The sequence below is a fragment of the Nestor notabilis genome, unplaced genomic scaffold, assembly GCF_000696875.1.
Source record: "Nestor notabilis isolate BGI_N333 unplaced genomic scaffold, ASM69687v1 scaffold23660, whole genome shotgun sequence".
Taxonomy (NCBI): Eukaryota; Metazoa; Chordata; class Aves; order Psittaciformes; family Psittacidae; genus Nestor; species Nestor notabilis.
Window position 1 is genome coordinate 7546 of NW_009912803.1, and position 13258 is coordinate 20803.

Below are 13258 nucleotides of genomic sequence, written 5' to 3' on the forward strand. Positions count from 1 at the left end.
ACTTGATCTGTAAGCCAAACATATCTTAAAATGACAGGAAAAATAATCTGAAAAATACCTCTTTCAAAAGAAAAAAAAAAAAAAAGATTGAATTACCCGGAGGATTGACTCAGAGCTGCAAGGTAGATATGAATTTCTGGGTAAGTGATGGTGGCAAGTCATGTTGTCCTTCCACTAATGCACACAATATCACAGCTTTAATTTACTATCATTTCCAAACATGTCACATATTTATCTTTTTGGCTATCAGTCTTTTCAAGGCTTGTTTCACCTCTTTGTTCCTCAAGCTGTAAATCAAGGGGTTCATCATTGGAGACATCAGTGTGTAGGAGAGAGACAACAGTTTGTTACTGCTGCTTGAATAAAATGCTTTGGGTCTCAGGTAGGTCACAATGCCAGATCCGTAAAACAGAGTTACAACGACCAGGTGAGAGAAGCAGGTAGAGAATGTTTTTCTCTTGCCCTTAGCTGTTGGCATCTTGAAGATGGTGTGGAGAATCTGGATATATGACACAACTATGAATAAGAAGGGGACCATGATGAAGACGACAGCTATTATGTAGGTGGTGATTTCATTCTTGTAGGTGGCCCCACAAGCCAACTTCAGCAGAGGCAGCAGGTCACAGAAGAAGTGATTGATCCTGTTGGGCCCACAATATGGAAGAGTAAAGATCAAAGCTGTCTGTCCTAAGGCCACCAAGACCCCAACAAACCAAGACACAGCTGAAAGCAGGAAGCACGTGTTCCAGCTCATCATGGTAGTGTAGTGCAGGGGATGGCATATGGCCAAATAGCGATCATAGGCCATTGCAGCCAGCAGACAACATTCTGTGATCCCTAAGAGGGAGAAGGCATACATCTGTGTGGCACAGCCCAGAAAGGATATGCCCTTCCTTTTTGTGAGTAAGTTCACTAGCATCTTGGGGATTGTGGATGTAGTGTAGCCAATCTCCAGGAAGGACAAGTTCTTGAGGAAAAAATACATGGGGGAGTGAAGGGCAACATCTACCATAGTGATCATAATGATGAGGATGTTTCCCACCAAAGTACTGACGTACACAAGCAATACCAGACAAAAGAGAGAGCCTTGGATCTCTGGGATGCTGGAGAAAGGTAAAAATTGGAAATAGGTCACCACTGTGAGGTTCCTGCTGGTCATGCCCCTCAGGCTTTTCTTAACTGCAGAAGTCATTACGTACATCTAGAGAAATACAAAATAGTACATTAAATATTTATATATATTGCTTTGTAGTAGGACAAGACCCCAGAAGAGTAAGTGATATTTTACTACTGTCTTTATGCATTTTTAGTGCTAAAGGTCTTTTTTAGAGAAGGAAAGGAAGGTGATTCCCTTCAACATAACTTTTGATAAGTAAGAATTGTACTTCATTTCTAGTCAATGGAAAGGAAGATATACCTTCTTTATGATAGCAGAATATTGTATTCTTCCTGCCTTTTTGGATGCAGATTTTACTCTACTGCTGCAGTCTTTGAAGTGGACTTTTCTCCCATTATCTAGCTGAGATCTGCTACCACAACAACCTCTGCCAAGCGAAGAAGGCTGGTCCTTAAAACCCAGCAATGATTAGTTGATAGAGTGGACTTTGGGCAACGAGTCCCTCTTGCTATCATTCTCTGGATGGGGTTCATTATAGGGAAGAATCACACAGATAATCCTGTATCCATTCCTCAGTCCCCCACAAAAGTACTAAAACATGTGGATAATTTTCCAGGAAGTTACCTTTGTCCCCAGCACTCTTCAGGAGGAGCAGTTCTTTCCAAGGATAAGAATTGCCTTGGAATTTATCTTTTATTCCAATAATCCATTCACTTCCCAGATAGATGAGTCTCCCTTAAAGAGAAGCCCTGTGTAGGTGACAGAAGAACAATAACATAAGGAAGAAGAAAAAGAAGACTGAGCTAAAATAAGGCAGCTTACCTGCCAGTAGGAGAAGGCTGTGGTTAGTATTTTTTGGAAAAGCCACATCACAAACCTTGAGTATTTCAATGTGTTTATCTTCCCAGTGGAAAACTGTCTGTTGGGGATTGATTGCTTGCAATTGTAGGAGTCACTTACCTTTTCCTCCTTGTTTAGGTACAAAAAACTGCCCCTGGTTCCCCTCTTGACTCCTGCTTTCTGCTGTTCACAGAAGATCACTGCAATGCAGAGGTCACTCTACAGTCAATGACTAAAGAGAAAAGGGGGGAAAGACAGTCCTAAGGTCAGGTGAAAGAAATTCAGACTGAATAAGATGTCTTAACTGGCAGTGTGGGTATCAGTCAGCAATTCCACTTTTAATCAAATATAGCCCCCAGATTTCTGGAATAAATTGCTCTGATCTTTGGTTGCATTTTGGCCAAAATCCCCAGAACGCTACAAGTGGAATTTTTCTGTATTGATTCAGAGAACCAACATCTACTGAGAAAAATCACACCTGGTTGATGGTACTAAAGATGATCTGGTCCATAACCCTCCCTGCACCAAGGTCAGACTGACAGGCCTGTAGCTCCCTGGATCTTCCTTTCAGCACTTCTGGAAGGTAGGCGTCACTGGTTGGTTGATTGAGAGGAGTTCTGGATCCTCCTTTTAGCACTTCTGGTAGGTAGGCATCACAGTTTGGTTGATTGAGAGGCATTCTGGTGAAAAAAAGGAAGTGCCAGAGAAATGAAAAGTGGGTCAAGAAATAGCAGAAACAGTGAATGAGATATAAAATCAGGTAAAACCTAAAGGAGGCAAGGATATTTCAAAGGGGGGAGTGCCAACACCTATGTACATTTACGAAGCTGATCTGTGATTCAAAGTCTGCTTGGATGCCAGAAGGAACACCCTTGTATAACCCATTGGAGTTTCCATCACGCCAACAAACAAAAGGCTCTTGGGGAAAGATGGGGAAAGGAAGTATGGGCTTAAAAACTAATATTAAGTTGTTTGGGAAAGGAATTATCATTCAGTAGCAATCATGCATGATTCATAACCTTTAGGAGTGACAATCAGTATCTCTGTAATAGTCATCTGCAAAAGTATATATTTCAAAATCCAAAATTATGTGTTGATTAGGATTTTGATAACATGATTTATTAGTTTCTTTGCAGTATCTTACTTAAACAGTTGTGTTGTAACTTCTGAAATACATTATGTCTTGAGTGTGTAGTCTGCAAGGGGAGAGTGAAATGAAATATCATAGGCTTAGTCTAGACACTTAAATCATAGAATCATAGAATACTGGGTTGGAAGGGACCTCAAGGGTCTTCTGGTCAAACCTTTCTAAGCAAAGCATGACCTAGACTAGATGTCCCAGCACCCTGGCCAGCCAAGTCTTACAAGTGCCCAGTGTTGGGGAATCCACCACTTCCCTGGGGAGATTATTCCAATAGCTGAATTGTTCTTATTGTGAAAAATTTTCCTCTTGTGTCCAACTGGAATTTCCCCAGGAGTAACTTGTTCCCATCACCCCTCATTTTTCCCACAAGACTCCTTGTCTTCTTTGTAGCCACCCTTTCAATATTGGAACATGGTCATAAGGTCTCTCCTGTGCCTTCTTTTCTAAGGGCTGAACAAGTCCAGCTCTCTCAGCCTTTCCTCACACAGCTTCCCAGTTCTGTGGTCATCTTTGTGTCCCTTCTCTGGACCCTCTCCAGCCTGTCCACATATGTTTTGTATAGAAGGGACCAAAACTGAACACAGTATTCCAGATGTGGCCTGACAAGAGCCAAGTAGAGTGGCATAATGACTTCTTTATCTTTGCTGCTGCTGCAGTTGTTGAGGTAACCCAGCATGCTGTTGGCCATCTTTGCTGCAGCAGCACACTGGTCACTCATATGGCACTTGCTGTTCACCGGGACCCCCTGGTCCCTTTCCACAGAGCTGGGTAGATCCCTGCCCAGTGCTTCACTCTTGGGTTGTGTTTATCCTTTCTCATGCATGTATAGTGCACCTAAAGTTCTCACTTCTGATACATACTGCACTGAGAGAAAGGAAAAGTGGTCTTTTTGCTTGTGAGAAAATACATGGAGATCATGGGTCCAAATGGTCCTCTGTTCCTGGAGCACAGGAATGGTATGAATCAGCCTACCTGCACTGAAACAAGGCAGTCATTCTTGTGCTAACAAGCAGATTATTTAGACATTAAATTGGGACAGATCAGAAACTAACTGCAACATGTTGGTGTTCATACGGATAACTGAGTCTCAGGAAGACCTACACCAAGAAATACTGATAAACAGTAGGCATTCTAGATGCAGGGCAAACAATAGCAGTGTTCAGACCTCAAATTTTCCCATTGATATTAAAAATATCTTGAATTTGCCTCTTTCTTTCCAGTTTCTCCAGTTCTTCCCCTTTGCCTTTGCTCACACCCCTTGCTTCTTGTTCCCTCTTCCCAAGACAATAAAGTTCCTTCACAAGATGCTCAGTGCATTCATCCCAAGGCATTAGAGTTCCACCAAGTTTTAACTAGGCCTCTGTGTCTTGCTTGAGTCCCTCCCAGGGGTGGCACTCGCCTGGAGACAACTGGGGAGACCAATCACTGACTAGGAAAGTTTTTAGTCTCAGGAGTGAGCCTAATCCCAGAAGCCCTTGTTAGTGCCAGTCAATTGGTCTTAGTTTTTTACTGAACGCAAATATTCCATTGTCTGAAGGCAGGATTCTATCAATGCTAATGTAGATGAGAATAGGAACACAGGTCTTCCTGATGTGACACCCTTGCAAAATCAGAGCTGGAGAAAGTTCGGGTTTTCCAGAACCTTCTGAACAGCTCCTGGGGCTGTCAGGACATTGCATGGTGTTCACTGGGTCAATGTGCACTTGCAGATAGGGCCTTTCTTTACCCTGGCTGGAAAAAGCATAACGTTATGTAATATCATCCAGCAGCAAGGACCAAAGGCAGCACAGATTGCTTCTCTGCAAGAGACAGAGATCATAGGTAGCATCCCTGGATGATGTAAATTGCATTAAACAAAGCTTATGTACTCCTACTCAATAGTTCAAAATAACATGCTCCAGTATAAACCAAACAATATCCCCACCAGATGGAGCTGGGCAGGATGTCCTCCTGTATCTCCTAGTGTAAAAGAGCAATGAGTGCCCTGGAAACCCTCAAACTAAACCTCCTGTTTTCACCATTACCAGTACATAAGGAGGTTTAATAAAAATTGCTCCTTTTCTATCAATGTGCTGATTCTCTTTTTCAGACCAGAAGCTACAAATAAATGTTAGGTGCCTCAGAGTGAGAGGGGAATGGTGCCATGCCATTCTGAGTTACGGTCTCGGTCCCCATTCCAGTCCCAAAGCACTGCATTGTTAAAGTATACCCAACACATGGCATAGCAGAACCAGGTCAGGAAGAGCTTTTTTCCAGTCTAGGCCCCATTAAAGTGGTCAAAGGAGAAAGCAGTTAGTGACCTTACATGGCATTTACTGGTAAACCTCAACTGTGTTCCAAGCAAAGAAGAGTCCCAAGTTTTGGACTCAGTGGTGCTGGTCTGACTCACCTCTATCCCCAGTAACTCAGCTCATTATTCAAGCCCTGAAACTTTTGCTCAAGTGTCTTATTTACTGCACTGCTTGTCACAGCATATTTTGTACATATTATTGTTCTGTCTTGGATTATCCATTCTATCCTTTATCCGTGCTAACCAGTGTCTTAAGCACCTTACGCACACTCCTGTCTGATGTTATCTCACTGCTGTCTCCAACTCCTTGTGACATCACAGTCCCTCAATTGGTCTGTTACACCAAATATAGTTCTTAGTTTTCTGGCTTGTGTTACCCATCTTTGGTGTTCCTTGCTCCAGCTGCCATCTGAACTAATGTAGTATATCATGGCCTTTCCTTAGCTTGCTCCATCACGGTTTCAGCCTGCACATTCCGTATTATAGCACTCTATAAAACAGTATCTAACCCATTGCCCAATCAAGCACTTTTCTGCCACCTGCCACTCTGGTATGGTAATTACTTGATAAGATACTGTTGGTCCTGATTATTATATGCTTAAACCATGTGAGCAGGTAGCCAGCTGTCTGAACTGGCCCTTCCCTCTTCACCAGACCCCTGGTAAGCTACATTCATGCCAAGCCTCAGTGACATTCTGTCACCAGGAGTCTGCAGATGCCTGACAGCAGTTCAGCATCTTCCCTGCTCTAGTACACCCACAGTGACTCAGCTGCTTAAGTTATTTTTGCTGGGTACTCCGGTGCGGCAGGGCTGGGGGAAGAGGACTTCAGGCTGCTGCTCCCTGCTGTTCCTGCTGGTTCACACGCACGAAGCAGCTTGCAATGAATCGTGTTGGGCAGTAGATGGAAGCAGTAGCCTGAATATGTGCTGCAGGCACCATCTCCAGAGACGAAGCTGCTACTGCAGAAAGGAGAGCTGGGGAAGGGGTGACTGGGGGCGACGGGGGCAGTTCATCAGGCTTGAATTACTGTGCCACAAGCACTACTGGAGTTATTTCGGAAGGTGGCTTGGAGGATGTCTGGGAAATTCGCTGGCAGTGGATAAGAGCGTGGCTACAATATTGACTTTTGACTCCTTCCTTAGCTTTGATTCATTTTTGCACCTCAGCTAACCTGGTCTAGCTTCCTATTTTACCCACTACCCCAATCTTTATGAATGCTGCCTATTCTGGTACATTCATTTTGACTTTGACTCATATATATGGACTAGCCTAGTCCATATATATTTTCTTAGAAGCTTGAATATCCTGCACCCTGGTCATGTCAAACATGACCCGCAACCTAGTATCTCTATTTAGAATCCATACCTTTCATCTTAAGCATCTGATTTATCATGCTATAGACTAGTCCTTACGTTATAACACACTGCTCCATTCTGATTCATACTTGTCACTGGCTTCATTGTTTGCTCCACCTTATCAGCTTAACACTTAGCCTGTATCTGTGGTGCCCACATGAAACAGCAGCAGGTAATAGTCAGTGGGCCGTACAAGGCTTGGTAGTCTCCCTGTGACATCTGTAATGTGAGCCCCTGGTAGGTAGCACACCTCTCTAGAGGGCACGTAAGGCTGGCAAATGGATGCCTCTGTACCTCTCAGAAGAGAGTTTCCATGAATGGAGCCACAAGCACTGCTGAAGTAATGTGAAGGTAAGAGGAAGATTTTTTTATAGGGTAATCAGCTTCTTCCAAGAAGGAATGACTCCAAGGACATTTCAGCATCTACAGCAGGCGTATGAGCTACACTGAGCAACAACACATCTAGGCTTCTGAGCTGCTTGTTGACATGCACTTGTAGAAATAAGAGAGAAACAGACATGGCTGTGGAATGATCCATCTATTTTAGACCTTTTCCTCTCATTGGGAGCAGTAGTACCTGGAAATGCTTGTATATATGTATTCCCAAGAACTGAGACAAGTATATTTTATATATTTTATATTGGGTAACTAAACTGATAGCTATTGAAATTTCAGCAGATGAATTGCAGCTTCTCAGAATAGTCTTCTGATGGTAAGATAGCTCAGGTATTTACTCTAGTTCAAGTTACAGGAAAACATACGCATTGTGTTTGACTTAAGAGAATCAGAATCACTCACTTTGATTGCTTCTTTAGAGGTTGGACTGATGTGAAGATGAACAATTTGAAACACTCAGAACTAACAGGTATAGTTCTACAGGTAGAACTAATACTGCCCAGGTCAGGAAGCGATGAATACATGTACTAAGGAGACACAGTGATTAATAATGTATTTTGCACTTAAAAAAAAAAAAAAAGACTAAATATTGGTCTACTTAGACCTGTAGAATTTCTCAGTGTAGTAAAAGTTAACAGTAATATGGTTACAGTGTTATGTGTGTTTGCACTTTACAAATCTTCAGTCATGGTTTATCTTACTACTTCTGAAGCCGTAAAGGTCTTTAAATGAACAATATCTTGACTGTTTTTTCAATATCAATGAATTGTTTTATGAAGATGAATGTCCTTCCATCACTGAAAACCTTGTTTATAGTACGCTTTTCTCCGCTAATTCTGGAAAGGGAGGAAGAGGTGGTTTGTTTCTTTTCTTTTAACTTGAAATAAAATATTACACTAGAGGAACTTTAAAACAAGATGAAAAAGCATTTCCTAGGTAAGGTTAGAGAACGGTATAGTTAAAGGGGAGAAATGTGCATTTTCCAGTTTGAAAGGGTTTTTTTTTCTTTTCACTTTTGACCTGTAGAAGTTGAGAATTATCTATGAAAATCATCTCATCATATTGTTTCAGAAGGTGAGTAGATGGAGAAATGGAAAAACAGGGATGGGAGGGGAAGAGACACAGAGAAATGCACCCATCCAAAATGTGATTCATCTTCCCTGAGAGTTTAATTTAGAATAACATCTACTGCTCTCTGGAAATACTTGTTTGATTCAGTGAATATCCTGAGGTTTTCTAGGCTGCGAAAATGTAACAGGGACAAAGCTCTACTCCACAGGCAGCACAGGAATGACTTGGTTGTGCAGAACTAAGCCAAATTGCCTAAGTCATGCAGATGCATCCTGGATATTCAGGATCCCCTGTGAGTTAAAGAGAACTGGGAAACCCTCTGTTATATTGGCATTCAGCACCCATAGGTTTCAGTAATAATCTAGGCTACTAGTTATGAATCAGATATCAAAATATGATATTGAAGTTGTTCTTTTATCTTCCAAATGGTATATGATCTGAATGGAATAATGTTCTTCCTTTTATCCCTCTCATGTTTTCTCTTTTTATCACCAATCTTCCTTTCTTCTTTTCCACTTGACATTTTTTCTTTGTTCCTCTGCAGTTCTTCTCACTGTTTCTTTAATTTAAAAAATATTCCATATATTTTCTCTTTTATTTTCTTTCATTTTTCTCTGAAGCTTAATGCTGTGCCCTTTGCCATGAAGCAGAAAAACAGAACAGAATTCCAGGAATTTATCCTCTTGGGGTTTCCAGCCATGACGGAACTTCAGATGCTGCTCTTTGTGATATTCCTGGTGGCCTACATGCTGACCATCTTGGAAAATTTACTCATTATTATCTTGGTAAAGATGAGCCACCAGCTTCACAAGCCTATGTATTTCTTTCTCTGCAACCTCTCCTTCCTGGAGGTTTGGTTCACCTCAGTCACTGTCCCCAAACTCCTAGCAAATTTCCTTGTTGAAAGCAAGAATATATCTTTTGAAGGCTGTATGACCCAGCTTTACTTCTTCAGCTCCTTTATTTGTACTGAGTGTGTCCTCCTTGCTGTCATGGCTTATGATCGTTATGTGGCCATATGTAATCCTCTGATGTATCCAGTCATCATGAACTACCGGCTCTGCATACAGCTAGCCACATGCTCCTGGCTCATTGGTTTCTTGGCCTCCATGCTGAAAGTAGTTTTCATCTCTCAGCTGTCTTTTTGTGGCTCCAATGTCATCAACCACTTCTTCTGTGACATCAGCCCCTTGCTGAACATGTCATGTGCTGACATGACAATAGCTGAAATAGTAGATTTCATCCTGGCCTTGCTGATCTTGCTGATTCCCCTCTCCATCATGATTATCTCCTACATATGCATCATCAGCACCATCCTGAATATCCCCACAGCCCAGGGTAGGAAGAAAGCCTTCTCCACCTGTGTTTCTCACCTCACTGTAGTCGTTATCTTCTTTTCAGCCACTTTGTTCATGTATGCCCGGCCCAAGAGAATCCACCCTTTTGACTTAAACAAGCTGGTGTCAGTTGCATACACTATTGTGACTCCCATGCTCAATCCCTTCATTTACTCTCTGAGGAACCAGGAGGTTAAAGAGGCTTTGAAAAAAGTCTTCAGACTGTCCTCTATTAAGATAGTTCCTTAGAGACAGAGTGTAAGAGTTAGAAGGAAAGGTTTTCAGATTTAGGTTGTATTCAGAACTGCAATCAGCATAATGCTAGTAACTGAAAGAAACTGAGGCATGCATATGACCAGTTATCCTCAACAAGAAATCAGCTTTCTACCTATTGCCTTCAAATGATCTTTCTTTTCTGATGAAGACTTATGCATGATGAATTTATTGATTTGGCTCACGGGCACTTCAGGGAACAAAAAGACATGACTGGGATATCATACACCAACGGTACTGAGAACACAAGTGAAATGTTCTTTTAACAGCATGTGATCCAGTTCCAGGCAATAGCTGGCAGCTAAGGTGAGACGCCTGTGCCTCACATGCCTGATGTTGTAAAAACCTTGGCTGTTCTGCTCGATTTACAAATGTGATGCTAAAGGAAGATTCTCTTCTGCATTTCCTGTATTGTATCTGCCTATCCAAAAGGGCATGTCTCAGGCACTCCACAGGAGTCCATATTCTGCAAGAAGCCTGTGTTTAGGACTGAATCAATCCTCATGGAAATGAACAGAAGAAAGTGTTCACAGCAGGATGGGAGAAGCCCAATTTCTTAAGGAAGGTTGAAATAAACACTAAATAAATTGACTTTCTATACTGGTCACTGTAAATGAAATAACTTTTTTCCTTCCCATTTTTAGCATATTTTCATTACATTCTGTCTTATAAATTCTGCTGAAGTTGCTGTGTATTAGTCTCAATATGAATGAATATATGGTTGTTTGTGTATTTTGTATGGTTTATGAGTCAGTGGCTGCATCTCTGATGCCTTTGTCAACATCTGCACCATTAAATTTACTCTAGGGAGTGATCTGTGCATGATATTCACAATGTAGATTTTTTCTCAATTTGGAATATCATAGAATATACCGAATAGATGTATATAGAAAGCATTAAAACCCCTAATATTCTGATCACATGTGCTGAGATTACATTTAAAAAAACCCAACAACAGTAACGACAAATGATGGGAGCCTTCAGAATATCCTTAGATGGAGGAAAAGCTCCTTGCAGAGTTGTAAAGTCATTCATCTGGGCTGTCTCTGGAGTGCTTGTGTGAGAAAAACACTTGCTTCTGAAATGATACATGTTATTCAAACAGGAGTATTTAAGGATGCCTCTACATTATCAATTTTACCGCCACTTCATTCCAAAGTGTGATTCCCAAGTGTGATCCCAAGCCACTGCGTGTATGTTCATTCAGGGTTGAGTTGTTCGGGGTTCTTTAAGCTAAATGACATATACTATTGCCAGGTGAGGGAAAGAAGAAACCATTTGTTTCTTGATTGGTCCCATTGGAAGAATAAACCAAATGCCCAGGTGAAGTCTTCAGGAAAATGAAGGAATAATAAACAGATGTCACAGCACAGGATCTCTGAAGTTCAAGTGATCTGTTCAGCATTGGTACAAGGACTCAGACTTGTAAGTGAAGTATTTACTAATCTAGTATTTCTTACCATAAATATTAATAACTCTTTCTCTAAGTCTTCTAAGTAGTATATTGGTTAATGAAGCTGGTGAAAAGAAACTATGACAGGAAAGAACATTTCCCTGTTAGAGTGTTTTAGTGGAATCTTTTCATTGAGAAGACACACAGGAAATCTTATTTCTCACAGAATATCTATTAATTTTCATGCAAAGAAAGTGAAGTAGTGTCTATCTACTGAAGATACTTTTCATCATCATTCTCCCTTCCCTTCCCTTCCCTTCCCTTCCCTTCCCTTCCCTTCCCTTTCAAATTTCTCAAAACTCTTTGGCAATGTGAGACAACGTGGGGAGTTTTCAAATGGGATTTTGGATGAAGAATTTCTGGACATGTGGTCTATGGAACAGAAAAGCTTTATTTAAGCTTGTTGGTTTAATGTGCCAAAGTTACAGCTTGAATTCTGATCTTTAAGAAAGCTTCAACTTTACAAAAGAAGAAGCCATTGATGATGATCATGTAAATACTGCTGCTGGTACTGAGAATATTTTGTTACTTTAACAAGGATCTTTGGTGGCTGATTTTCTGACAAGGCTGTTCAGAAATGCAGAAATCAGTTCATTGCACAAGTTAAAAATCACTAGATAGAACAGATCCAGGAGAAATCGGGCATTATGTCACTGAGAAAATTCAGGATTGTTGTTATTTTGTCCTAAATACCATTGTCTTGAATACTTTAATGATTATTCAATGAATATTTACAGCACTATAAACACTAATATTAATTTGACTGCAGTGTGAAAGGAATGTAAAGCAGCTTGGGGGGGAAGAGAGAAAGAGGTCTTCTAATGTATTATAATCACTAATAGTAAGGCACTAATGTCATTGTCTTTACAGAGGTAGATGGGAGACACAGCGGTGAGCAATCACAGCATGGTCAAAGAATTCATTCTGCTTGGATTTCCCATTTCTCCTCGTCTGCAGACTCTCTTCTTTCCAATAGCTCTCACTGCGTATCTCTTAGTTTTAGCAGAAAACATGCTCATCATCATGACTGTCTGGACAAACTATAACCTCCACTCCCCCATGTATTTCTTTCTGAGTAATTTGTCCTTTCTGGAGATCTGGTATGTGACAGTCACACTTCCCAAGACAATACTGAGCTCTGTGTCAGTGACAAAGGATATCTCCTTCATGGGATGCATGACACAGCTGTACTTCTTCCTCAGCCTGGGCAACACTGAGTGTCTCCTCCTGGCTGTCATGGCATATGATCGCTATATTGCCATTTGCAAGCCTTTCCATTACTCTACTATCATGAGACACACTGTCTGTGTCTACCTTACTACTGGATCTTGGTTGAGTGGTTTCTTAATTTCTGGATGCAAAGTATTTTTTATCTCTCAGCTGACATACTGTGGACCCAACATAATCAACCATTTCTTCTGTGATGTTTCTCCTCTCTTGAACTTAGCCTGCACAGATTTGGAAAGAGCGGCTCTGATGGATTTTGTGGCTGCCTTATTTATTCTCCTGATTCCTCTCTCTGTAGTAGCCCTATCTTATACCTACATTATCTTCACCGTCCTTCACATTTCATCTGTACGAGGCCGCCAGAAAGCCTTCTCCACCTGTGCCTCCCACCTTATAGTGGTCATTGTCTTCTATGCAACAAGCATCTTCATCTATGTGAGGCCCAAAGCACTTCCAGTTAATGACACAAACAAGATCATATCTGCTTTCTATGCTGTTGTTGTTCCTCTTTTCAATCCCATCATTTACTGCTTGAGGAACCAGGAAATCAAGGATTCTCTCCAAAAGATCTTGCTAAGAAAAAGACTTTCCTTGCAAAAACATTAGCAGTTTTAATGACAGAAAGATTGTGTAGTTCAGAAAACCAAACAGAAATATTGGGTCTTGTGATTAAATCACTTCATGAAACACTCTGTGCTTCAGAAGCCGTGTCCCTGTTTCCAGCACTGCCGCCTTTTAATTTCCTGGCTCATG

The 13258-nt window shown here is 41.2% G+C and overlaps 3 protein-coding genes across 3 annotated transcripts; 2 read left to right on the top strand and 1 right to left on the bottom strand.

Moving 5' to 3' along the window:
- Positions 1 to 223: 223 nt before the first annotated feature.
- Positions 224 to 1159, bottom strand: LOC104399432 (olfactory receptor 10A4-like). The gene has a single exon (XM_010021455.1). The coding sequence runs from the start codon at positions 1157 to 1159 to the stop codon at positions 224 to 226; it is 936 nt and encodes a 311-aa protein (XP_010019757.1).
- A 7697-nt stretch (positions 1160 to 8856) lies between these two features.
- LOC104401118 (olfactory receptor 6B1-like) lies at positions 8857 to 10443 on the top strand (the record flags this gene model as incomplete). Its single annotated transcript, XM_010021432.1, has 2 exons — positions 8857 to 9766; positions 10415 to 10443. Coding segments are annotated over exons 1-2 (939 nt in total), but the record flags the coding sequence as incomplete, so codon positions are not given.
- A 1741-nt stretch (positions 10444 to 12184) lies between these two features.
- LOC104399977 (olfactory receptor 6A2-like) lies at positions 12185 to 13111 on the top strand. Its single transcript, XM_010021466.1, has one exon. It carries the CDS (start codon positions 12185 to 12187, stop codon positions 13109 to 13111), a length of 927 nt encoding a protein of 308 aa, XP_010019768.1.
- Positions 13112 to 13258: the final 147 nt, after the last annotated feature.